Source organism: Anabrus simplex, chromosome 1 (assembly GCF_040414725.1).
Source record: "Anabrus simplex isolate iqAnaSimp1 chromosome 1, ASM4041472v1, whole genome shotgun sequence".
NCBI lineage: Eukaryota > Metazoa > Arthropoda > Insecta > Orthoptera > Tettigoniidae > Anabrus > Anabrus simplex.
The window spans coordinates 1,333,984,851-1,334,012,572 of NC_090265.1; the positions used below are offsets into that span (position 1 = coordinate 1,333,984,851).

Sequence of the window (27,722 nt, forward strand, 5' to 3'; positions counted from 1 at the left end):
CCGGATGACGAAACGAGTTTACTTTAGTTGAGAAATATTCGCAGCTGTTGCTATTTATACAGCAGGCGAGATCATTATCAAAGTGGTCATTTAATATCTCTAAACTCTGACCAATATAGGTATATATTTGGAGAGAAGTAAGTTTAAAACGTGATTAAAGCTATCCAATTATAACGATTGTTTTACTCGCCAACGTACCTAACAAATAATAATAATAGTAATAATTATTTTATGTCCCCACGTACTTCAAACGATTTTCAAAGACGCCAAACAAAACATACGAGGGCATGCGTTAATAAAAAGGAGACAACGAACATATGAAATTAAATATTATAATAAAATGTACTACCGCCACACCTGTAGATATCCATAAATGCGGCATATTTTCCTGTTATTTATTTTTATTCATTCCGTCAAGGAACTTTTGACACTATCAGGGTGATATACCTAACCTAAACAATGTGGTCTGTCTTATCTCATGGGCAGCTATTTACATAAATCCTGATATGATAAATGTAGAGAACAAGCATGAAATGTATGCTACTTAAAAATAAGGGCCTGTGTTTCAACAGCCGCAGTCATCAAAAGAATGTTTCCAGTTACTATATATTACATTCGGAAGTACAACTCGTAACATACGCTAATTATCAGCTGACGGTTTGGCATGCTAGCATGCCTTGTACAGCACGGCATTATTCGGAAGGAGCGGCTTCTGCTACATACACACCAACGGGGAATATCAGAGACCATCTCCAGAAACAATTTGGGAATAGATTCACACTCTTTAGACTCTATAGTCGGGAATGAAATTATTTTTAAAAGGTTCAAAAAGACGGGACCTCGTATGCTCTCGATTGCAGTGCATGGGTCGAAGAGAATGAAGCATGGCTGACGCGACTGACGAGATGGCAGTCAAGATGACGTCACTTGAAGTGCCGACACGCCGGTAGCAGAGCAGGGAAGTTGGCGGCGCACGGCGATAGTTCAAATGAAAGCAGTGATCACGTTTACTGTGTGGTAGGCCTACTGCTGAGCTGACAGAGACGAATGACTGGCCATTAACTTCTTTTGTATCAATATTTAATTATATGATAACACGATACCAATATCCCATACCTTTTTTCTACAGGGTCTAGTATGAAGCGAGCCAAATCTTCGCAGCGAATTTTTACGACCGTATGCCCCTCCTGACGTCAACCTCACCAGAGGAATTAACGGACTCTTATATGTACTGTAGGCCTAAAAGTCGTGTTCATTTATTGCCTTTTTACGTTTAGAAATACTGCCTTCCAACAAAAATAGCCAGTATAACTTACATACATTCTAAGTTTGTTAAATAATAGTATAGAATGGTTACACGTACAATTTATAGCCCTTTACAGCCCAGAAGTCACATGTTCGCTACACAAAATTTTGAGATTATCGCATATTGGACCCCCCTTTACTATTTTTGGCTGTAAAAGTGGGGGGGAAAATGGGGTCTAATACGCGAGTAAATACAGTAGTTTTTTTTTTCAAAATGAGCCTTCCTAAAATGAGGGTGCGGGCATTGTTCGACGGTGGGGATTATTCGGGTAAATACGGTATTAGATTAGGAAATGAAGTCTTGAAGTAGATGAATGTTGTTACTTGGGAAGCAGAATAACTAATGATTCAGATGTAAGGACATAAAATACAGACTAGCACAAGCAAGGGATGCCTTTCTTAAGAAAAATTTGCTCACTTCGAACAGTGATATAGGAATTAAAGATAAGTTTTTGACGACTTTCGCTTGAAACATTGCATTGTATGGAAGTGAAACATGGACGATAACTCAGAAAGAAACCGAATAGAAGCTTTTGAAGTGTGGTGTTACAGAATGCTGAAGGTGAGATGGGTAGATCAAATCACAAATGTAATATAACGAACATTACAGCAGATCTAGGATGTAGTAGTTATGTAGAAATGAAAACGTTAAATTGGGATAGCATGGCATGGAAAGATGCATCAAACCAGTCAGTCTATGGACTGATAGCAACATGCAAGGTAAAAACACCAGCAATAGACAACTTACGTTTCTGTCTAGTTTCAGCAGCATCCTGATTTGGTAGCCTCAATAGGCCTACCATGGTCAATTTTCACCCTATTGGCAGTATCTGCAGCAGATGATGGTGGGCCCACTCTGTTCTTTATTTCAGCAGCCATAGTCATAAAGGCTTGCTCAACATTTGTAGCATTCTTAGCCGATGTTTCCAAGAAAGGTATTTCTAGCTGGTCAGCATATTCCTGAAAATGTACAGCACCATTAAAGCCAGGAACTGTATTCCTGAAAATAAGCTACATATACAGCCATTAACATCAGCAATTCCATTAAAAATGCTCAATACAAAAGTCTTACCTAATTTTCTTATTATGGACATTCATTAAGCAGAGTGTATATCATATTGTGAAAGAAAGTACAAATGGGAAGTTTATGCCTGCATGCAACATTTGCAAATAATGAAACTGATGCCAAAAATATTATTGTATTCTAAATTAATATTATACATTACAGAGAATGACATTAGACAGACTCAGAACCTGAGAGAATGTGATACCAATCTGCTGCTAGCAAGATCTTCAGACTACACAGATGGCAGAAACATGACCATGAAGTTAAAGATTTGTTTGATGAGTGTCTGCTTGACTATATATATATATATATATAAAATATTAATCAGTACTGCCACTACTTTTAAGCGATGAGATTATACTATACATGTCAATTTTGCATAGAAAATATGACTAGCACAGACAACCTGTTACAACCAATATCAAGAAGAAATACTTCCCCTGGTGTTCTTGTTACAAGTTCTATTTTAATGTTTGTTTAGAATTAGTATTTGGATTGAGGTAGCAAGTTATGGTTAAAATGTTCGGATCTGAAAATGTATAAGAAGCATAAAATAAATTCTATGCAACAAGAGATTTCGAATTTTCTGGAAACTGCTAAGGTATGAAAATATGTCCTATGGCAATCAAATCGTTCTCTTTCAGTTGCTGAACGAGTTTAGAAATGATATTTTAAAATTACTTTTGAAGCAAGATTCTTCTACACAAAATTATTTTCGAACTGGGTGCTAGTGACTGGAATCCATACCACTGTGTATTGTTATCTGCCTGATTAACTTGACTGTCATCATGGATATCACCAATACCCACAGACTAGTATATTGCTTTGTATAACACTTGTTTTTGTTCCCTCACTTAAAAAATCCCACATTAAGAGGAATTTCATTTTTGAATGCCCCATATTGAACTGTGATTACAATTAAAAATTAAGGCCCAGTTTCATCAACACATGTTAAATATATACTAACAAGTAGTTAGTTAATACGGAGTTAAAAATTTAACATCTTGTTAGGTTTCTTGCATTTCATCAAACTTTTCTTGTGAAATGTTAACTAATCAACTGTTAACTCTCCCAATATTGTGAACTGGTGCGAATCAAGGAAGCAGTGGTACGAACATGCTGTTTTACAGCGCGCTCCGATGCACTTTTGAGTACAGCTGTAAAATGTGGCGCGTGAAGTGAAACTGAATCTTAGTTCTAATTTTTCCTCCTTCGAAAAAAAGAGTTGTTAATTGAATTAGTAAATATATATAAGTTATTGAGTGCAAGCGCGCAGATGGCTTGACGATAAAAGAAAAGGAGGCGTGGGAGAAAGTCTGTTACAATATATTTCGGCCCAATTGCCTCCAGGTGATTGGATTCTTACACCTAGAACACCAGAAAAACGGCTTATTTCATAGAAGTCGCGGATAATTTGCTAACGCTCTTCTACTGAAGGGAACGTTATATACCTCCTTCTCATGGATGCTATTGCTGCAGACACTCAACAAACAACTCTACTAACAGTGGCTTTAGAAATTCCAGCACTCTCTCTGACCATTGTGAAAATAACCAGTAGCAAAAAATAATATTATCAGTACCTGCAACACTGGAAAAAGAGGTAAATTTCTCTTCATAGTATATTCCAACCTCACTTGAATTTCGTCAACAACCTTAGCAACGACTATTTTCAATAACCTGTATCTATGAAGAAATTCCGCATCCGTCAAATTTTCGAAGTCATTACGTCGCTGAACTCTTCTTCGATCAGGATTGTTTTATATAAGATCTAAATAGAGCAATTCCGCATCGAAAGCGAGATTCACAGCAGCCATTTTGGAACAGGTTGCTAAATGCTAATGTTAGCCATTTAACATTGGAAATGGCTGATGTTAACTTTAATACGCAGTTTAACATTTGTTGATGTTAATAGTTGTTGATAAAACACAAATTTTCTTAAATCGTATGTTAAAATGATTTCACACGTTAAGTACTAACATTTGTTGATGAAACCGGGCCTGAAAGTAAAATATTTCCACCTTTTCAATACAAAATGAAGTAATGTGGGTTACATTGGGGAAGAAACATTTATTGGAACTACTTTCCACCCATTTTTTTAAGGTCAAGCCAAACAAGTTGCACAATGTATCTGATAGTTCTTAAAAAAAAAAAAAAAAAAAAAAAAAAAAAAAAAAAAAAAAAAAAAGGTTGTGAAAACAGTGGTTTGACAGTATAAAGGGGAAGTCAAACTTGTGGTAAAAGTTTTGGATAATACATAAAATGCATAAATCGATGCACTTAGCTGTTGAAGGAAGAATTCAAGAATAATAATTTGGCTGTTTAAGATTCTTGAGGTTTGTATACATCACTCATTGTGATGTTCTGATAGTTGTGCTGCAATGTGTTGGACGTGTTGCAGGTAGGGTCTCATTGGTGATCAAAGTTACAGATTATGTTTAAAAATGCATACATCAATGCATATAGTTGTCGTTGAAGGATAACGAAGATTCTCGAGAATTATGTATCACACGATGCTGAGTTTTAAAAGCTGCAAATCAACGGTATTAGTAGTGCTGAGAAAACAATTCATGCACACGCAGTGAACAATGTAAAAAGATGGTAAAGAGAAGTCATTCAAAGAGATTAAAGTCCTTAAAAAAAATTGAAAAATTGAAAGTGAAAGCGCTTGAAACCTAAAAAAAGTTTTAAAAAATTACCTCTTCTATTCCTTTTCTTCCTGCATTTCCATTCCCCTTTTCTTTCTGAAATTTCCCCTCCCTTTTGTTTTCTTTATCTTGCTTCCCATCATGTAAGTTATCCAATACGTCCAACACTCAGCAACGCAAGGCGAGTCATACTACATATTTTCTTTATAAAAATTTCTATTTTTCCTCTTTTTCCATTCCTATTTCATTAATTTGGTTTTATTACTATTTACAACTTCATTCGTTTCACTTCTTTCCGCACTGAACTGCAAATCTTCACCATTTTAAATTTTCGGGACCGTTTTTTTATCTTTCAAGCTTAATTTTTTAAGGACTTTTAATCTCTTTGAAATACCATCTTTTTACATTGTTCACTGCGTGTGCATGGAATGTTTTCACAGCACTACTACTACCACAGGGGATTTGCAGCTTTTAAAACTCTACATCGTGGGATCCGTAATTCTCAAGAATCTTCGTTATCCTTCAACGGTAACTATATGCATTGACGTATGCATTTTTAAACATAATCTGAAACTTTGATCACAAATGAAACCTTACCTGCAACACGTCCAACACATCGCAGCATTACTATCAGAACTTCATAAGGAGCGATATATATTGCACCCGACAGGGGCATGATCGAAGGACCTCTGGTTAAGAAAGGTCATTTCAATTGCAGACGCAATACTATTTGAGGAAAGAAATCTCGAAATTAATAAATATCAATATCATTGAGACAGATGAAATAAGTCTTTAAAATTTATTCCATAAATTTCATTATTTGCGATCTATTGCACAACATCTTACTTGGTCCAGCGCTGAGCCCGCAGAAGAGAGAAGCCCGTGAAGTCATGGGTGGGGTCGCATCGGTGGTTCACCGTGATGCAACTTGAAAAGTCATCCCCACCTCAGTTCAAGAAAGTGAGGAGAGGCAAACTTTTTCGAAGCGAAATATGAGAGCCATCTTTACATCAGCTTGACCAACTTGATTGTCTACGATGTGAAAATAAAATCTGAATTCTGGCGTCGCTTTTTTTATTTAGATGAGATAATTATAATTGGGGCATTTATTTAGAGTGTATAATGTCCTCTTGGCCGATAACTTACGGATCGAGCAAGAATACTTCGTTATATCTGCGTGGAAAATTACCAGGGGCCATCTGGTTAGTGTCAAGACACCTCAATGATACGGGGACTTACCCCAGAGTAGAGGGGGAAACAGGAGAAACTAATTACACGAGATCCTACAAAAAATAATCGCACGGATGTGTCTCAGCCACATCAGGTGAATACTGGTCACCTAATGGACGCATTATTTGACCTCTAGTGGACCGTGGACAGGCCATCTGCACATTTTAAGTGGGGGAAATCTCCTTGTCAAAAGCACTGCCAAGGGTGCAGCGTCTCATTCGTAACTTTCAGCTCATGGAGGGCGAAGCTATGTTTAGCCGAGCTTGCAGTAATTCTTTGTTTAGTGATTTGAAACCTAAAATTCAAACGCAGGAGAGTAATTAGTGTGAATAGTACATAGTGCTGACATGCGTGACGCTAATATTTAAACTGTCGAGTCGCGAACACTTTGTTAGACTTGTAAAATTATTATTATTATTATTACTACACTACGACCATGACCGGTAGTAATAAATGAATAGTGGCCGAGAGGCACAGGGTAATTCGATATTGAACTGCGGACTACAAGGTACTAATCTTCATAAAAGGAAAGAAAAATTCCACCTAATCAATACATTTATTTTCTTGTAAACTATTACAATCTAGAACCGGTTTCGACCCTTCATAGGTCATCCTCAGCTATATCAGAATCACATTTGCATTTCTATCTTATACCTCTGAAAGACCTTCATGATGTATTGTTTCATAATTTTTCAGTGAAAACTTATCTAAAAACTTACAAATTTCTAAGCGTTGTGTTAAATTTAAAAATTAAAATTACAAAACTTTGTCTATTATATACATGCCCTTGGGCTGACAGAATGCATCCTTGGGTTGATTAAGCACATATCTTAAGTATTGCTTACTCTGTTGAATCGAAACCCTTTTATACTTATGTACAATCGTGAATAGACTATCAGTAAAATTTGATAAATAAAGCTTGCGTGATAATTATAATAAAATATCATGTTACATCTTTATACCTTATTGCTGGAGTGATATTATTTTAGGCAAAATATAAATGCGTGTTGACCTCTATAAAATATTTTTACATAAACACACTAATGTACTTTAAAGTCTAATCATTGTACTTTAAAGTCTAAAATACTTATTGCTTGGATCTTGCGTTGTTATGTGGTAAAATATTATAACAATTTGTCTTGTATAACATCAGATATTGATAATGTTTGAATATGCCGTGTATGGTTGGCTTCCCAAAATTCACAAAGAAAATACCCCTATGAGAACCATAGTAAATTATAGATCTAGTCCCACATATAATCTCTCTAAATTTATTCAGAAATTTCTAAAAAAATCACTATTCCTTTCAGGCTAATAAGAGCATACGAAATTCCATAGATTTTTGCAACAAAACAAAGAACTTTAAGTTAGATAAATATCATTCCATAGCCTCCTATGATGTAACAAATATGTATCCAAATATCCCCACTGACAAAACCTTAAACATAATCAGAACTAATCTCAAAACATATAGTAAATTAAGCACATTGGAAATTGAGGAATTTATGATATTACTCAAATTTGCAGTCAATAACAATTTCTTTAAATTTCACGATACAATTTATCAACAAACAGGTCTACCTATGGGATCACCCGCCTCCGGAATAATAGCAGATATATACTTAGACTACTTAGAACATACTGCATTTAGTAAAATTGAAGGAATATCTTTCTGGTGCAGATTTGTGGATGATGTATTCGTCATCGACAACAGAACAACCATAATACCAATATAAATGGTCCGTTATTGGACATTATAAATTTTCCAGCTAACTCATTCTTGGTTGCCAGCGTTTCGCCCTCGTGTGCTAGAGTGGGCTCATCAGTTGGTACCTAGCACACCTACCAATACGCTGGCTAGTGCATACCGTGGAGGCCACTGCGTAGGCTAACTGGAGCCACCGGCAGTGCCAATGCACTAAGAGACTTTGTCTCATCAGCAAAAATTGATGCCTGCTTGGCCATCAGATGATATAGATGTTGATTCCCATAGGGAATCTGAAATATTTGTCCTGAATGAGTAAATTTATAATACCAATATAAATGGTCCGTAAAATTTATAATGTCCAATAACGGACCATTTATATTGGTATTATAAATTTACTCATTCAGGACAAATATTTCAGATTCCCTATGGGAATCAACATCTATATCAACAGAACAACCAACGAAAATGCAATATTGGATAAAATAAATGCCATAGATACATGTATACAATTCACCAAGGAATCTGAGAGTAACGGTCAACTAAATTACCTAGATCTAACGGTTACTAGACACGAAAAACATCTCACCTTCAAAATTTACCGGAAACCTACACATACAATAAACACCATAAAAATAGATTCTAATCACCCTAATCCACATAAAAAAGCAGCATATCAAAGTATGATTTTTAGAGCGTTTAATATACCGATGTCAAAAGCAGATCTCAAAGATGAACTACAACTAATTCACGAAATAGCTCAAAAAAATGGTTATAGAAAAGAAATGGTTAATTCCATCATTCGTAAGTTCAAATCACGACCCAACACCACTCTGACGAAAACAGATCAACCCAGAAAAAATTACGCAACTTTCACTTTCAATAATACGGGCGTATATTCACTAACCAATGTTCTGAGGAAGCATAACATTAAAATAGCATTTAAGACTACACAAAATAGGCATGTCATATATAATAGCAAATCAGTAAATAGTAGTAACAAATATCTTCAATCAGGAGTCTACCGAATGGAATGTAACAACTGTTTAACAAGTTATGTACAGGCAGGAATTTCACGTCTAGATATGAGCACGTAAACGCAATTAGGCATAATCATTTCTCGGCAATAGGGCAACATATGCATGAATATAAGCACAATTTTACGGACATAAATAACGATTTAAAAATATTAAATGTAGAACCTAAAGGTCCTTTGCTTAATATAAGTGAAGAATTATATATAACTCTAGATCAGTATGCAAATCCTAATTATAACATAAATGAGTTATCCGAAAAAACTAATATTTTGTTCACTAAAATCGTTCCTATCTTAAAAAACGACTATGTCAAAATAGTCAACAGATGACGTCATACACAAGCTACGGCGCAGACAGCGAACCTCAGTGACTCCGCCCATACACACGTAACAACCTCCCCTGCTTATCCCTCCGCCCCTCTCACAACAGACAACACTAGAACCATCAGTACGAGGTACATCACTCGTCAAACGGCCAAGAAACTTGCATTTCAAACATCCAGCAGTAAGTAAATTAATTCAGGCTTTACAAATTCACACAATATTACACTTCTATTGAAATCTAACTCACTTCATTCATTTTGGCTTACAGACTTTACCAGCCTTAAAAAAGGGAAGGGAACCACCAGTCTTACGGCATTTGATGGGAGAAAACTCCCGAAGTTAGGCCAGAACTGAATCATACATATATTCCATAATTTAACACGTATCAAGCTTATATTGATCCATTTCACAGTTATACAAATGGAACCTATAAAGTTCAACATTCGACATATATAAGAAAAGGCAAATTATGGAAATATAACGCAAGAATCAAGGCCAACACGTTTCAGTGTCACTAAACACACTGACTACATTACTAGACATTCAAGTGTTTTTTAAAACTTCTGTAGTAAATGATAAGCATTCAATTTAATAGACATTCATGTTTTATACAATACATAAACAACATAATATGAAACTTGTAATTTTATGCAAGAAGGAACTGACATTTAATCATTAGGTTTAAAAGCCAACCATACACGGCATATTCAAACATTATCAATATCTGATGTTATACAAGACAAATTGTTATAATATTTTACCACATAACAACGCAAGATCCAAGCAATAAGTATTTTAGACTTTAAAGTACAATGATTAGACTTTAAAGTACATTAGTGTGTTTATGTAAAAATATTTTATAGAGGTCAACACGCATTTATATTTTGCCTAAAATAATATCACTCCAGCAATAAGGTATAAAGATGGAACATGATATTATAATTATCACGCAAGCTTTATTTATCAAATTTTACTGATAGTCTATTCACGATTGTACATAAGTATAAAAGGGTTTCGATTCAACAGAGTAAGCAATACTTAAGATATGTGCTTAATCAACCCAAGGATGCATTCTGTCAGCCCAAGGGCATGTATATAATAGACAAAGTTTTGTAATTTTAATTTTTAAATTTAACACAACGCTTAGAAATTTGTAAGTTTTTAGATAAGTTTTCACTGAAAAATTATGAAACAATACATCATGAAGGTCTTTCAGAGGTATAAGATAGAAATGCAAATGTGATTCTGATATAGCTGAGGATGACCTATGAAGGGTCGAAACCGGTCCTAGATTGTAATAGTTTACAAGAAAATAAATGTATTGATTAGGTGGAATTTTTCTTTCCTTTTATGAAGATTGGTAAATGTCAATACGGAAAATGAAATTCATAAATCAAGATACAAGGTACTAATCCGAGATCGTGGCCGGATGCCCGTGCTGAACACAATCGAACGTATTGTGGAAATAAACCAGTGAAGTGTTCTGTGCCTAGGAAACTGCAAGTGACATCATCGATCGAGGACCATGGACTTCCATCTTGATGGTGAAATGGAGTTGCCAGTAATCGTTTGGTGCTGCTGGAGCAGTGCTAAATCCCGATATGGACCACCCCAGCTGACAAAGGTGTCAGAGGATAAAGGATGAGTACTGTTCTAATTAAATGGCATGGCTAGAAGGGGCGGGAATTTGTCATAAACTGTAGCTATAAAGTTAGGGATGTAACCTTATTTGAATGTAGAAGTGCCAAGGATGAGCACTTTTTTCCCCCTTTTCTTTATTAATAAAAGGTCCGAGTGATTTTAATTGTAAACTGGGGAAATTTTGATTTTTGAGAGATTTGTATGTGGGAGAAGATTCATTTATTTACAGAATTTGGGAAACCTGTAGTTAGCTAATGCGTCATAAGACTAGTAGTTTAGTAGATTCAGGGATTGATAATTTAAGTTAGGTTGTAGTTAATCCAGTATTGATAATTGCATGGATAGTAAGTACTGTAAGTTAAGCTACATGAGAAGTTCCAGAATTCTGAGGTGCCCACAGGACTGATACCCCAACAACCCTCTTTGAAATATTTAGCTAGGAAGTGTCTCAATTTAAGTTGGGTCATTTTGATCAGTTTAATTATAATTTAACTATGGTTTAATTATGAATTAATTACTGTGACTAATTACGAGTTGATTATGGTTAATTATGATTTAATTATGAGTTGATTACCGTGTGACAATTTAATTGTAGTTCAATTATCGTGTGACTAATTATGAGGAAGTTACCGTGTGATTTGATAGGATTTAATTGCCAGGTATCACCTAATTTCAATTTGATTACCACGTGTATGGCCTCATTGCATGCATGTGCAAGGTAAATCACGTAAGGAAGTCAGTGGACAGCTGAAACCAATAATAACGATAATGATAATTATGCAAATATTAGTATTCTAAACCCGTGTCGTGATGCGAGATAGGTGTGACACTTGAAGTCATGGGTTCGGCCATGAAGAAAATACGTGCTGAGCTGAGGTTCTTTTATTTACAGAACGAGGTGTCTTTAAAGAGATGGTTTGTTTTTGCCCGTGAAAGGTGAAGCTGATGACCGCCCGTGGTGAAGGGGGGAATGGTCGACCTTGCACTAGATGTGGTTTCTTTTTATATGTGTTCGCTTCCAAGGGAAGGGGATTTTGGGCTGAGAAGCAAGGCCTGAGTGAATATCACTATTAGAAATATTCAACACGGCAGAATGATGTATTTGCTAATAAGCGACACGGTAATTGGTATTGATATTTGTTATATTATTATTTATTGGAGTATAAATTAGCAAGGGTTTTCAGTGCCATATGTTTTTCATTGGGGTCATCAGATCAGTCCTGGGCGTGGGCAATGGTATTCCACAATGCTGGGATGAAGGATGTGTCTCTCGCATGATTCTTGTACATAATGTGTGACTATGATGCTTTGTGTAACATGTAGTGAATGTAATTAGCGCCGGCGGTGGCTTCATCCCATCGCACAGCGAATTGTGTATTCAAGGGAGGGTTCGGTTCAAACCCACGAGTTTGATCCAGGTTTGTATAATCTATCTTATGGTATTCCGTTGGAGAAATAATTCGTGTGCATTTAGAATAGGCATCACTCAGACTTGTTGCATGTGTGTCAATTTCATTTGTCCAATAATTTGGGATAGCTTCAGTGTATGATAAATCTTTCCATCCACGTTACGCCATGGCATCTCGCATCGCGATAGATCTCTATGATGTATCACACAAGACTAACAGTCAAATAATCCACAACAGATGTAAATTCAATTATGTACTTTATGTATATATGTTTCATTTCCATAATCATCAGGATTTAATAAACTGACTTAATTTAAACTTTATAAGAATGTGTTATAGTTAGGTATGCCCCGTTTCTCCTACCCTGTATGCCGCTAAGATAATTTAACATAAGCGCCTATTTTTTTGCCCATTAACGCCCTGTAGATTTCTCGCTGGAGCCTTCTAGTAGGGGGCAGGTACAACAAAACTCCAGAATCTTCAACGCCCAAATTATTATTCTTGAATTCTTCCTTCAACAGCTAAGTGCATCAATTATCCAAAAATTTTACAATTTTGGCCTTTTCACATTTACAGTGTCCAACCAGTTTTTTCAAGACCTTTTTATTTACAATTTCTATGAACTATCAGATACACTGTGCAACTCTCTATTTGGCTGATCTTAAAAAATATGTCTAAACTAATTCCAATAAATGTTTCTTCCGTAATGCAACCCACATTACTTGATTTTTTATTGAAAAGGTGGAAATATTTTACTCTTAATTTTTGATTTAATTGAAAAAACCCAGTTTAAAAAATAAGTGTTGCAACAAGTGCCGTAATTACATTTTTATTCGCCAGTTGGAAAGAACAGTACTTAGGTCCTCCAACACAAAAATTAGAAAAGTGTGCACAGCTCTACCATATTTTCTTTCAGTAGTTTGACATGATTAGTGTACTCTATTCTAATTATAATGCACATGCCTGTTAGTGCATTATTTTATAATGCACCAAAAAGAGGTCAAGTTAAATTACTCGTACACCTTTATTTCAAGATCAATGTTTTTTCCTAAACTGAATGCAAGTACTAAATATTTTACTTTATAGTTTAGAAATTGTTGAAGTAAGTTGCTGATGCTTATTCGATATTCATATTTTAAAATCTCTGAACAGACTGGGGGTTTATGAGAAGACCAGAAGGGATTTCTTTCAATTAATGACTCATTTTCTCTTAGATTTGTTTACCAGATTTTCTGCAAGCTCATATTTTTGCTTTTGTACAACTCAAGAGCTGAAAATGGAACGATTTCATTGATGTATTTCTACATATTTTTCAACTCCTGGATGTTAGCATTCTTACTATTACATAGCACACGATATACACTGACTGACAGAGCAAATGCAACACCAAGAAGGAGTGGTCAGAACTTTATGCCAATTGCAGGGTAGACTGACGTCACTGAGGTATGCTTATGATGTGAAATGCGCCGCTGTGCTGGGCACGTAGCGAACGATAAATGGGACACGGCGTTGGCGAATGGCCCACTTCGTACCGTGATTTCTCAGCCGACAGTCATTGTAGAACGTGTTGTCGTGTGCCACAGGACACGTGTATAGCTAAGAATGCCAGGCCGCCGTCAACGGAGGCATTTCCAGCAGACAGACGACTTTACGAGGGGTATGGTGATCGGGCTGAGAAGGGCAGGTTGGTCGCTTCGTCAAATCGCAGCCGATACCCATAGGGATGTGTCCACGGTGCAGCGCCTGTGGCGAAGATGGTTGGCGCAGGGACATGTGGCACGTGCGAGGGGTCCAGGTGCAGCCCGAGTGATGTCAGCACGCGAGGATCGGCGCATCCGCCGCCAAGCGGTGGCAGCCCCGCACGCCACGTCAACCGCCATTCTTCAGCATGTGCAAGACACCCTGGCTGTTCCAATATCGACCAGAACAATTTCCCGTCGATTGGTCGAAGGAGGCCTGCACTCCCGGCGTCCGCTCAGAAGACTACCATTGACTCCACAGCATAGACGTGCACGCCTGGCATGGTGCCGGGCTAGAGCGACTTGGATGAGGGAATAGCGGAACGTCGTGTTCTCCGATGAGTCACGCTTCTGTTCTGTCAGTGATAGTCACCGCAGACGAGTGTGGCGTCGGCGTGGAGAAAGGTCATATCCGGCAGTAACTGTGGGGCGCCCTACCGCTAGACAACGCGGCATCATGGTTTGGGGCGCTATTGCGTATGATTCCACGTCACCTCTAGTGTGTATTCAAGGCACGTTAAATGCCCACCGCTACGTGCAGCATGTGCTGCGGCCGGTGGTACTCCCGTACCTTCAGGGGCTGCCCAATGCTCTGTTTCAGCAGGATAATGCCCGCCCACACACTGCTCGCATCTCCCAACAGGCTCTACGAGGTGTACAGATGCTTCCGTGGCCAGCGTACTCTCCGGATCTCTCACCAATCGAACACGTGTGGGATCTCATTGGACACCGTTTGCAAACTCTGCCCCAGCCTCGTACGGACGACCAACTGTGGCAAATGGTTGACAGAGAATGGAGAACCATCCCTCAGGACACCATCCGCACTCTTATTGACTCTGTACCTCGACGTGTTTTTGCGTGCATCGCCGCTCGCGGTGGTCCTACATCCTACTGAGTCGATGCCATGCGCATTGTGCAACCTGCATATCGGTTTGAAATAAACATCAATTATTCGTCCGTGCCGTCTCTGTTTTTTTCCCCAACTTTCATCCCTTTCGAACCACTCCTTGGTGTTGCATTTGCTGTCAGTCAGTGTATGTTGAAGATTAAATATTAAACCATCATGTATTTAGGAAAGGTAATGGAAGAACAATTGTGAGGGTGGGAAGGCGGAAAGGGTTGCAAATTAAGATCTTCCAACTCAACTAAACGTCTGATCTTGTTTGGTACCAAAATGTATTACTGAGCTTCAATACTATTCTTTTGTATATAATGTGAGTTATTAAAAGCAATATTAATCAGTTCTACAGCCAGATGGCCTTCCTGATGCCAACCCCATGTGGAGTGATATAACCATTGTGCATTTCTCTGGTGGTTGGTAGCATGGTGTTACCTGAATATGAAGAGTGTTGGGACAAACACAAACAGCCAGTCCCCAAGTCAGAAGAATTAATCAGATGAGATTAAAACTCCCAAACCCACCAGGATTCAAACCAGAGACCTCCTGAAACAAAGGCCTCATTGCTGACCATTCAACCAAGGAGTGACAATTTTTACTGTACAGTGATGTGAAGTGTAAGAATGGACCACAAGTCCTAATTAATAAAAATAAATAGAATACGAACATAATGTACTTCATGGCACGGTAACAGGACATTTTCTCTCAGTTTCACATCACCTTACTATGCAGCTTTAAATAGAAAGTGTAAAATTCTTCAGCAAGATACATCACCATATCTTCAGGATCCCTTTTCTTTTCCTTATGGGGGTTAATTCCATAGTACATAGGAAGTCTATTTGACAGATCTGGTTATAGGTCTTCAGTTGTTTATTTCTCACTATCACACTTTCAATCAGCTGGAAGAGTTTGAAGACTGGTATAAATTTCAATGACAAAACACTCTGGATCCAGAATTGATTACTTCCACGGTGAAAGGTGGTATATATGACAATCTTTGTTTTCTCAATCAAAGCAAAGTCTCTGGTGCAGGAGAGAAAGCTATGGCTTGTGCACAGAAATTTCTGGTGAACTTTCCTAACAAGCCACTAGCCACAACAGAACTGTAAAGTGTAAGAATCCTCCGGTTATTGTTTTGCCTTATGCAATGATCAGACAATACAATTTGTTTCTGCTCTTCACAATGGTTGGAGACAAGCATTTAAAATGGTTCATAATATATGATTCAACTTTCCTAAGCTCTTTTCACAATAGTTGCATTCCACAAATAAAATGTCATTTCCTTTTCAGAGATCGTTAACAGGAAAATCATAACATGACAACTGGAACTGATAAAACACAGAATTGTGACCATCAGGTAAAATACCTGTTGCTACATAGAGCAAATAATTTGGATTTGCTGGGCCGAGTGGCTCAGACAATCAAGGCACCAGCTTTCTGAGCCTCAGTTGGCAGGTTTAATCCTGGCTCAGCCAGTGGTATTTGAAGGCGCTCATGTATGTCAGCCCCATGTAGGTAGATTTACAGACACAAAAAAAGAACTCCTGTGGGACAAAATTTCAGCACCTCGGAAAATCGTTAAAAGTAGTTAGTGGGACGTAAAACCAATAACATTATTGGGAAGCAGACTTATGTGCTAAAAACTTGATACTGTATTTCACTTTTTATGTAGTAAAAAAATCAAATATTTATAAAAATGGAAAAATGTCTATAAATTTCAAAAACACTGTTGTAATATGGCAAATCTGTAAACAATTGAGTAAAAAGTAACTCGCCAATCATGTGGAGCAGAGGTGGATTAAAAGAGCTCGCTACTGAAGTGACTAACATCGCAAGATGGTGGTTTTGCACATTTCAAAGGAATGTCACTGGCACTCAAACTTTCCATTTCACCAATGACTTATTGACTTTCCAAAACTTTGGCAAGTACAGAATCTATCATTGTTTCAAAAACACTTAAATTTCTGTTTAATACCTTCCACTTCAGGACATCTGAGTGAATTTTTCGCTAGTGTCATTTATCTCACTGTGGCATTTAAGAAGTTGGTTGATGTTTCCATTTTTTTATGCATGAAAAAACTCAAATTTGCAGATATAAGATAATTTTTTTTTTAATGTACTGCCTTTTAAGTCCTGGAGAATTTTGACTGATGAAGCAACACCCTTGTTTAGTTCATCTATCACCAACTTAAAATTTTCAAATTATTTTGCATAATACTCTATTGCTTCTAACCACGTCCCCAACAAGTAATAATGGGTCTAGGTGGAGTGCAAGATCTTTATTTTTTTTGCTCTGAACAAATCAACTCTTGTTGGCACTTTCCATTTGAAATCAATTTGTCAACTTTACGAAACAATATAAGCATGTGCTCACATACTATGTGTAAACCATACACTAAACAAGTTACGTATACCAGTATAATGTTGGAAAATCTTGCAGAGGGGCCATCTGCTGCCTTCATATACAGAGCAGCATCCGTAATTAAGAGTAAAACATTATCAAATTTCATCACATTCGGCCTTAACTGCAGAGATTCGTTGAATAACTGAGCTACGTATTGTTAAACGATTCAATGCTGATACTTCACATGTTAAAAGAAAACACCTATTGGAAACAATTTCATTATTTTCTAGCACACCTACAACAACCTTGCCACTTTCCTACCACTGGAGTCTGGTGATCCGTCTATGCTAACCCATACTCTATTTTCACGTTCTGTAAAGATCTTTCCAAGCATTTCTTTGTAATATGCAGGGGCATACAATTTTCTTAACGTTGATTCATTAGGCACATCAAATTTGTGTACTCTGTAAGAAAAATTATAAGCTGTGGACTTATAATTTTACAATATACAGTATAAAGGAAAAAACAAAAAAACACAAGCTCATAACCATGGGTAGCTCCTAGCTACCACTTTAACATTGCCCTAACACAACTAACTCACTCATAAGGGGTAAAAACAGGCAGCAATACTCCAGAAGCAACAATCCTACATGTCCTGACAAAACCTACAAGCAATGGATTATTATTTACACCATCAACATGCTACTCTATCCACAATTGTGGTTTATATTACAAGATATCCCGAAAGAGCTACCCTGTAGGGTTCACAGCAGGCAAAGCGAAAAGGGGCCAAAATCCACTGTAGTGGCTCTTAGCACCGAGGGCAAACGCTCCTTGCACCACTGTAGTAGCTCAAAGCAGTATAAAAGCAGAAAGCAGTGCCACTTCAGTGGCACACAGCACTGACAGCACAAATTATCTAAACTGTTAAAAGTTAATTTGTATTAATTTTGCTTCATGAACTATTTCCCAAATATCCACTCTCCAAAACCTGTGCGTCAACTTAGCTGATGTAGTCTAACCCTATGGAGTAAAACCCGTACAGTTAAGTAACACAACTTAGGAATGAGTTTCTTAATTTTAAAAATTTATAGTTCATGTATAGTTCATATTTGGAATAATTTATAAACCCAAATATTCTATTTCCTTCTTTTGCAAAAGAAATCAAATTCTTACAGGAGATTTAATTCAGAGAGAGAATGATAAAATGAAGTAGTCAAAACTGGTTAGGACGATTTTGTGAAGACGAAAAAAACGACCTAAAGAGGGAATGTGCTAAAAAATGAAAAACAATTACGCTGTTTAAGACTAGGTTGGAATGTAAAAATAATTACGATGAAAACAAAGAAACAAGTATTCACAATTATAATGAAAATACATTTTAAGAACACCAACAAATCAAAACATCCAGGAAAAACATTTTTAGAGACAACTATACACGTCGCTTACAATTACCGTATTTCACGGCATAATCGTCGCCACCGCGTAATCGTCGCATCCTTTATTTTCAATACAAAAATCGGACTTTAAACCTTTAATTACATAATCGCCACACGTCCAAATTTTGTTCACTAATCTGGTTAAAAGGTAAATGGAACTGCAACGTAAGTTGCACATGAATGCGCAATTTAAATACGTGTATGGTTTATGGGCAATTTGGCAACACAGTCACGTTTGCGACATGTTGCACAACGTATAAATAAATAATACCGGTATATGTACGACGCATGGCTTACCGGTAGGCTATCGGCAGTTTGACAACGTGGTCGCGAGACAGTGTACTATTTATTCACCACCTACATATGAGTTCCCATATGGAATACGTAAGGCTGTAAGTTATCGCTTATCGGCAACGTCGCCAGGAAATACCGGCTAGGTAGGTTGAATGGACCTCGAACCAGCCCTCATATACAGGTAAAATGACCTGACCCGGCCGTGAATTGAACCCGAGGCCTCCGTGTAAGAGGCAAGCACGCTACCCCTACACCATGGGGCCGGCTCCTGTGTTATTGCGCACGAAGTGAAATCCAAGACGATAACGCAGATTTCCACGGAATTATTCAGCCGAATTATTTACGATGTCTCAGTTGTCATCGCTAGACTCTTATCTTACTACGTCATAAGTGTCCGGGCATGGGATGAAAACTCTTATCCAAGCAGTCAAGATAATTATTATCCAATGCTATTAAAGTTTTATTTTAGAAACTCGTCAGTAATGTAATGTAAAATCATCAATAACTGGGAAGAAATATTAACCTAATTACCGTATGTTTAAAAGAAATTGAAAAAAATGAATGTTTGTTACTGACGTCTCGGAATACAGTCAACTATACAGTAGATCTACACCGCGCTAGCTAGAGCTCCAGTTTGCGAGCTTTGCGCAAGCGCAGTAGTGTGTCGCAACCAACGAGCTAAACTGATAAATTGCTGCATGCTTCCTTGCTGCCTAAAAGTATTGGCTGCTCTGGAATGGACAGATCACAGATGCATTTATTTGTTTCAGATTTACGTGATTACTGTACACATGTGTGCGTGAAAATTTAAGTTTTTAATTTGTGTTTTGGGTGTTTGCAGAAATAATTTGTTTTAATAGCGAACAATTACGGAAAGTCATTTATATCGCAAAACATTAACGTGTGAAGCATTTATAAGCGATTATGGGTAAATATAGAAACTATTCTGCGGGCTTCAAGCTAAGCGTAATTGCCTTCGCTGAACAGCACGGGAACAGAGCTGCAGAAAGAAAATTTTCAGTGAGTGAAAAGTTGGTGCGTGACTGGCGGAAAGTAAAAAACAAGCTAAAAAGCACAAACCCTTCTAGACGCGCGTTTAGAGGTCCTAAAACAGGGAAGTTTCCTATAATTGACGAAGAAGTGTTTAGGTACGTCAGTGAAATACGTAACAATGGCTGCAGTGTATCATATGAAATGTTACAAATTAAGGGACAGGAGGTAGCGCGCAAACACAACATACCGGTAACTCAGTTTAAGGCGACTCGTGGGTGGATTAAGGGGTTCATGCGACGACACAATCTGTCAGTGCGAAGGAGAACAACACTAAGCCAAAAGTTGCCTGCTCTTTACACGGACAAGATTGTAAATTTTCACCGATTTGTCATACGTTTGCGCAAGGAAACTTCGTACTTGCTTTCTCAAATCGGTAATGCCGATCAGACTCCAATCTTTTTTGATATGCCTCGCAACAGCACTATTGCGCTAAAAGGATCACGGAGTGTATTAATGAAAACCAGCGGTAGTGAGAAGTTGCGATGCACAGCAATGCTAGCCATTACAGCTGACGGGAGAAAGTTGCCGCCTTACATCATTTTCAAGAGGAAAACGATGCCTAAGAATATACAGTTTCCCCGTGAAATTCATGTACGAGTGCAACCAAAGGGTTGGATGGACGTAGAACTCATGCTGGACTGGGTTAAAACTGTGTGGAATAGAAGACCTGGTGCACTACTAAAACAACCGGCTCTGCTTGTTTTAGATAGTTTCCGAGGTCACCTCGTGAACGAAGTGAAGCAAATTCTCACTACAAATAAGACACGACAGATAGTCATTCCTGGTGGCCTAACATCTGCTTTGCAGCCACTAGACGTATGTGTTAATAAATCCTTTAAAGACCACTTACGTCAATTTTACGAGTGGATGATGAGCGGCGATCAGCAATTGACGCCCGCCGGAAATATCAGGCGTCCACCCTTGGACTTGTTATGCTCGTGGGTGAAGAAGAGTTGGGATCTTATACCACCTGAACTAGTCTCCAAGAGCTTCAAAAGGACTGGGATTTCGAATGCACTAGATGGTTCCGAAGATGACGCAGTGTGGCAGGGAGACGAAGAATCTGATACTGGTATTAACAGAGGCGAGGACGGCGCATCAGATAGCGAAACCTGCGAAAGCGACACCGAAGATTTGGAATAAATTGCGTACCGGTAAGTCCGCATTTCACAACAAAGCGATAATTTTTTGCAAGTGTAATATTTTAACTTTAATACTCAAATTAATGACAATTAACTTAATACGTTCATTTTTATTTTCAGGTTGGAAAAACGTTCGCCGAATTGTTGCGAAAAATTATGAATTTTGTTTTAGACTTTTTAAATTATTTTGATGTATAAACGCAAGTATTACGTGCGTCTTAAATTTGTATCAAATACAATTTAGTTATAAATACATTTTTTGAGTAATGCAAATACTGGTATTAAATATTCATCGTATAATGGTCGCACCCTACAATTTTTTCGAAAATTTTGGTATAAAAAGTGCGACGATTATGCCGTGAAATACGGTATGTTTCAAGTTACTGTAGGAATGTCCAACATCTGGGCTATTTGCACACGTTCTGTGTGTGGATTATAATACGCAATTCTCAATAAACTTTACATCATTTGTAAAATGTCTAGCTTTCTTGTACAGTAGGCCTAATTTTTGTACGTTGTTACACAACTAACTTCACTCTCTCTCTCTCTCTCTAGTAATCAGCTGTGATGCTGGTTGGCAACAGCTCTCCATTCTTTGAAGTTGGAGTTTGTAGTAGGAGTCGCATCTCGTGTCATCGAATATTTGCATCATGTACCATAACCTTGATCGTCTACTTTTTTCCTCTAAGGAACCGTCTATTTTCTTCAATAACCCATCACGTGTAAGTATATGGCCTATTAGATGATCCCGCCGTCTTTTTAGTTGTGTCAAAACACATCTTCATTCGTGACTGACGCTCACTGCAGCTGTAGGCCGACATGCTAGGGCTGTGAAATTAAGTTCTCTACCAAATCCTCACCCAGGTCAGTCGCCACTGGCGCATCATGCGTTCAACATGACCGGGAACGCCAATTTAAATCACTTATGATGGGGAATATTACAAACGTACTAAAGTGTGACGTAAATGTGGTATACAGGTTTCTTGAACATGTATTTAGTAGAACACTGACTGGGACTTTGGAATAATGACATAACCAGGGAAACACACTAGAGAGGGACGTCTTAACCTGTTTCAACTGTATATATTCACTTTACAGACTAAAAGAAACACCGATGACAATGAAGAATGTTTCACAGCACCAATGTTTAATGAATTTAAGCACCACGTTTTCAGGAACTGTCTTTAGCAACTTTTCTTGCTGCTTTTGTTCATGAATTACAATTTCCTTTTAAGTGATTTCCATTAGAAAATTTGTTTCTTACTAATTTTAGCCAATAGTGTGTACAATATTTACAAATGCCTCATTCTTGACCTTTATAGTATTTATCCTTTTCTAATCTATGGCTATACAGGGAACAATACACGTATAGTGTCCCGCTGGTTTTCAGCTTTTCATTATACTACCATACATTAATCAACAAGGCAATCATTCAAATCAATAGCACTAATTCTCACAGAAGAGGAAAAACAGTTTATATGAAAAAATTGAAGAAACCTTAAAATTATAAAATATATGCTTACCTTAGCAGCTGTAAAATCGACGACTTTCTTTGTAGTTAGATCACATTTATTCCCTACTAAAAGTTTGTTTACATTGTCACACGCGTAACGATCAATTTCTTCTAACCATTGCTTGACATTGTTAAAAGACTCCTGGTCTGTACAGTCATACACTACAATAATGCCATGTGCCCCTCGATAGTAACTAGATGTGATGGTCCGGAAGCGCTCCTGACCCGCTGTGTCCCACTGAAACAAATATTGCCTTAAATCAGACACAGGATATACAAGATAAGGATGACAACAATCAATAACAACTTTCTTCAGCTTATCCCAGTTAACGGGTTGCTGGAGCCACCTAGGGATTTAACCCTGACAATCACACCATACGGCTTTCTGACGTGTCGTGCGAATGAATGCCATCTAGCACTTAAAGGCAGGGAAGAGTTATCCCATCCACACCACCACTATTCCTTGTTCATTCAGTCTGGTGAGAGATCCCGTTGGTGCTGCTTGTCTGTCATGAGCGGCAAGTTACGTTTCCTTCCTTAAAACATAGTGCGCCAAAATGACATGTGGTGTAACGTAAATATTCACACGTCTTTCTAATGTATGGTGTAACTTACATGGAGTGATTTACATTATTTTGGTGTACGGTGTGTGCTGTGTTTCTATGCACGCATGTCAGGTATGCAGGAATAAAAAGAAGTTAGAAATACCGTATTTACGCGAATAATCCCCGCACCCTAACTTTAGGTAGGCTTATTTTGAAAAAAATAAATGCCAACTTTGATACAAAAAAACGCATCCCAATTTCGTGCCTCAAATTTTTAAAAAATTGTGCAGGTATTCTACCACGCGTTGTTGGCTTCAATATCTTATCTCCATTCTCAACCTTATTTCTTTCCTTTCCGGTTTTTACCTTTAGGTATTTTATTTGATAAACCATCTAATGGTTTCATTATTTTTTTGTTTCTAGATCACAATGGACAAAGAGGAAAATTACTACAGGTATTTATGCGAATAATACCTGCCACCGAATAATCCCGCACGCTAAATTTAGAAAGGCTGATTTTGGAAAAAAATGTCAACATTGACGCAAATAAAACCCGCATCCCAATTTCGTGCCTCAAATTTTTTTAAAACATGTGCGGGTATTACTCATGTAAATACGGTATTAGGCCACTTTATTTCTGTATTTACTGTCGGATTATTTCCTACCTTACTTGCTTCCTTCTACCGTGCGTTGTTGGCTTCAATATCTTATATCCATTCTCAACCTTCTTTCCCTTCCAGTTTTTACCTTTAGGTATTTTATTTGACAAACCATCTAATGGTTCCATTATTTTTTGTTTCTAGATCACAATGGACAAAAAGAGGAAAATTACTACTGAGGAAGAAAACTCAGCTGAGCTGGAAAAAGGTCTTTCTTAACCCAGATATTGAAGACTATCATTTCTTCAGAAGATGAAGAGGCATCACAAGAACCAACTGATTTTGAGATGGAGACATGACTGACGAACCCTTTGGATGACCCCAACTACGAACCCAGGAATGAATTTCTTGCAAGAAATGAGATTTATACAAGATGAGGAACTGGATGCTCCTGGTAGTTTCAAGGGTGGGAGACCAAGTAAGAAGAGAGCATCTGGACCATCTACAACTAAGCAAAGCATTCATCCTGAGGAACCGTCTGCAAACAGTGAATGGCACACCATCACCTAAGATTACATTTCTGGGTACCGAAGTTCTTGGGAAAGATGGAACTAAATGGAGTACTAAACCACTAACTTCAAGCACAAAAACCCGCCATAAAAACCGTGTAAATCAGCGTGTTAAAACTATGTGTAATGCTGCTGATGTGAAAAAGCCTATCGAATGTTTTAGAGCCTTCATTTCTTTTGACATTCAGACAATCTTACAAAACACCATTGAAGAGATGACTGCTGTTAGCAACAGCAAATCTAAAAAGTATTCCAAAGAAGGCCCCTTCACAGATATTGTGAGAGGAACACGAAGCATTTATTGGCTTGCTCATTTTGGCTGGTGCTACCAAAAATGACCACCTACCTGTTACTACAATCTACGACTCATCATTGTGTGGTGACAGGTATCAAGGAACACTATCAATGAATTGATTCCGATTCATTAGCAGCTGCCTAAGATTTGATTCCAAGGATACACAAGAGAGACTAAAGAACAATAAATTTGCTCATATATCAGAAATTTGGGACATTCTAATTGAAAACTGCAAGAAAAATTATCAGTCGAGTTCATATCTGGCTATTTATGAACAGCTTGTTGGTTTTAGGGGCAGATGGTTTTCAAATGTACATTCCCAGCAAGCCAAACAAATATGGCCTCAAAATCATTATCCTATGTGATCAGAGCAGTAAATACATGGTGAATGCAGTTCCATATCTGGGAAAAGGTTCAACCCCACCTGGGGCCCATTCCACAAACGAACTTTGCAACTTTTCACTTTTCAGTTCAGATCTTGTTCCACCACCACTTTTCAGATTTAGGTTGCAAAGTGAAAAATTAGGAATCTTTTCACTTTTCAAGCCTGGTATGTTCCTCCATTGGTACTGAAATGCAAAGTGCAACGAAATGAAGTGAAGTGAAATGTTTTCATAAATCCTGCAAAGAGACGACTCCCTTTCCATATGTTAATTAACAAGTATGTATACTAGTTTCTCGGTGTAGAATTTGGTTTAGTGATCTAAACACGTTACGACGTGAGCTTTTGTTAGCATCAAGTGAGAGTGATGAATCCAATAAGAGAACGTACAAAGACAGGATTAATTTTCATAACCTCACTTTGACAGAATTTCACGAGTGATTTCGTATTGCCCCAACACAGGCCGACTATATTCTTGAAATGATCGTTTATTGAAACATGCAATAAAAAGTCAATTCCTTTCCGAAAAAGAACAAATTCTTATATGCTTACATTGGTTAGTAAATGGTGCCCAGCTGCACGGGAAAGCAGCAATGCATGGGGCATCAAAATCAATTAGTTGCAGAACTGTTACCAAAGTCGTAGATGTTATAGCAAATGTAATATTTCCTAACAGTACGTTTAACGGTACGACAATTATACCGTCAAGTTTGCCGCGAAAAGTAAAGCGTTAAAATCAGAGTATTAGGCCTATACAGTTTGCTCACGGAATAAACTTAATCGGATCACTCATTTGCAAAAAGACTTTTCACTTTGCGAAGAAATTGAAAAGTTGAAAAGTTCGTTCGTGGAACAGGCCCCTGGCCTTCCAGCCACTACATACTTCACTAAGCTTCTCGTTGAGCCCATCAAAGGATCTAAACAAAACATCACGGGGAAAAACTGGTTTACGAGTGTTCCATTAGCTGAAGAACATCTCCACGACTACAAGTTGACTGACTTAGGCACCATGAAGAAAACCAAACCCCAGCTTCCTGTTGAATTCGGGGATGTGAAGTTTCACGTTAAATCACGTTGTAAAAATCCCGCATTATCCGTTCCTCGAAGAAACGGTTTCCCGGATCAACCGTCCAGAAATTTCAGTCCCATCAACGCTAAATCCTTGATCACGCGTTTTTCAAGATACTGTATTTTACGAAAGGACGGCTACGGCATACTTAGGCATCGCATTTGGCAGTTTCGTATAAACCAAAAGCTAACAAACTTGTTACTTTGATCTCCAACATGCATGATGATGACACTCGATTCGTCAAACAGAAAACCAGAGAGGATTTTGAATTATAACGTCACTAAAGGTCCTGTAGATTCCTTCAATCGAATGTGTCAGCTGACAAACACTGGGCGCAAAACAAAGCGTTGGCCCATGGGTATATTTTATAACATGCTGAATATAACATGCATCGATGTATATGTGTTGTACCTCTATAATCTTTTCAAAGGAGGAGAAAATGGGAAAGCTATGTCCCGATTTCAGTTCATGGTTAAGCTTTCTGAACAGCTTGTTGCTCCTTAGTTGGCAACGTGACTGGAGAAACCAATCCCTAATCACCTTCGGGAGATAATCAGCCGGCATCTTGGGATCAGAGAAAACCAAAGCAAACCCCATGGCACTACAGCCCTTGAAGGGTCTTGGCCTACCAAGCGACCGCTGCTCAGCCCGAAGGCCTGTAGATTACGAGGTGTGATGTGGACAGCACGACAAGTCCCCTCGGTCGTTATTCTTGGCTTTCTAGACCGGGGCCGCTATCTCGCCGCCAGACAGCTCCTCAATTCTAATCACGTAGGCTGAGTGGACCTTGAACCAGCCCTCAGGTACAGGTAAAACACCCTGGCCGGGAATCGAACCCAGGGCCTCCGGGTAAGAGGCAAGGACGCTACCCCTACACCACGGGGCCGGCATCAGAGAAAATCAGGCAGGTCAGAAGTCTGCCACCGAGGCCTGTGAAAAGAGGAAGTACCGCAGCCTCTGTCCTTGAAAGATAAAGAGGATGACAAAAGATGCGCGATTTGCAAACGTGCGATTTGTGGTCCGCATCAGAAGAAAATTCGCCCAAATTGTGAAGGCCGGCGAGATTAGTGAACGTTCAACAGCGTTAAGCACAGTGGAACATGCCCATGCATAATTATGCCATAATTAGAAGCTTGTGTTTGGTTAATTTTCTGCTCTTATGCTTCAGTTTCTGAAATTGTGTTTTATTTGTGTGTGTACTGATAGTGTTTGAATTCTGATTCCTTTGAGTATTTGTATATCGATATTCATGTTTAATGGACTCAAAATTGCTGGTACCATGGACTCACTATTTTCATATTGTGTTTTTTCTTGTTTGCCTATATCAAATTCAGACTTTATTGTAGTCACTTCTTAGAACAGTTTTTAAATTGTTCAATATCAAATGGTAATTTAGACATGCTAGTTGAAACAATGCTTTTACTTTTTCAGTCGTTCCATTTCCTTAAAATAATCAACAATAAAACTTGCAATTGGTGCG

At 38.0% G+C, this 27,722-nt stretch overlaps 1 protein-coding gene across 1 annotated transcript in view; it reads right to left on the reverse strand.

Moving 5' to 3' along the window:
* Rab1 (RAS oncogene family member Rab1) overlaps positions 1–27,722 on the reverse strand; it is a 72,481-nt gene that overhangs the window by 17,413 nt on the left and 27,346 nt on the right. The window contains exons 5-6 of the mRNA XM_067152097.2: positions 22,794–23,021; positions 2,054–2,265 (exon numbers count right to left, since the gene is read on the reverse strand). Coding sequence (XP_067008198.1) covers positions 2,068–2,265; positions 22,794–23,021 — 426 coding nt within the window. The 3' untranslated portion in view covers positions 2,054–2,067. The remainder of the gene's footprint in view (positions 1–2,053; positions 2,266–22,793; positions 23,022–27,722) is intronic.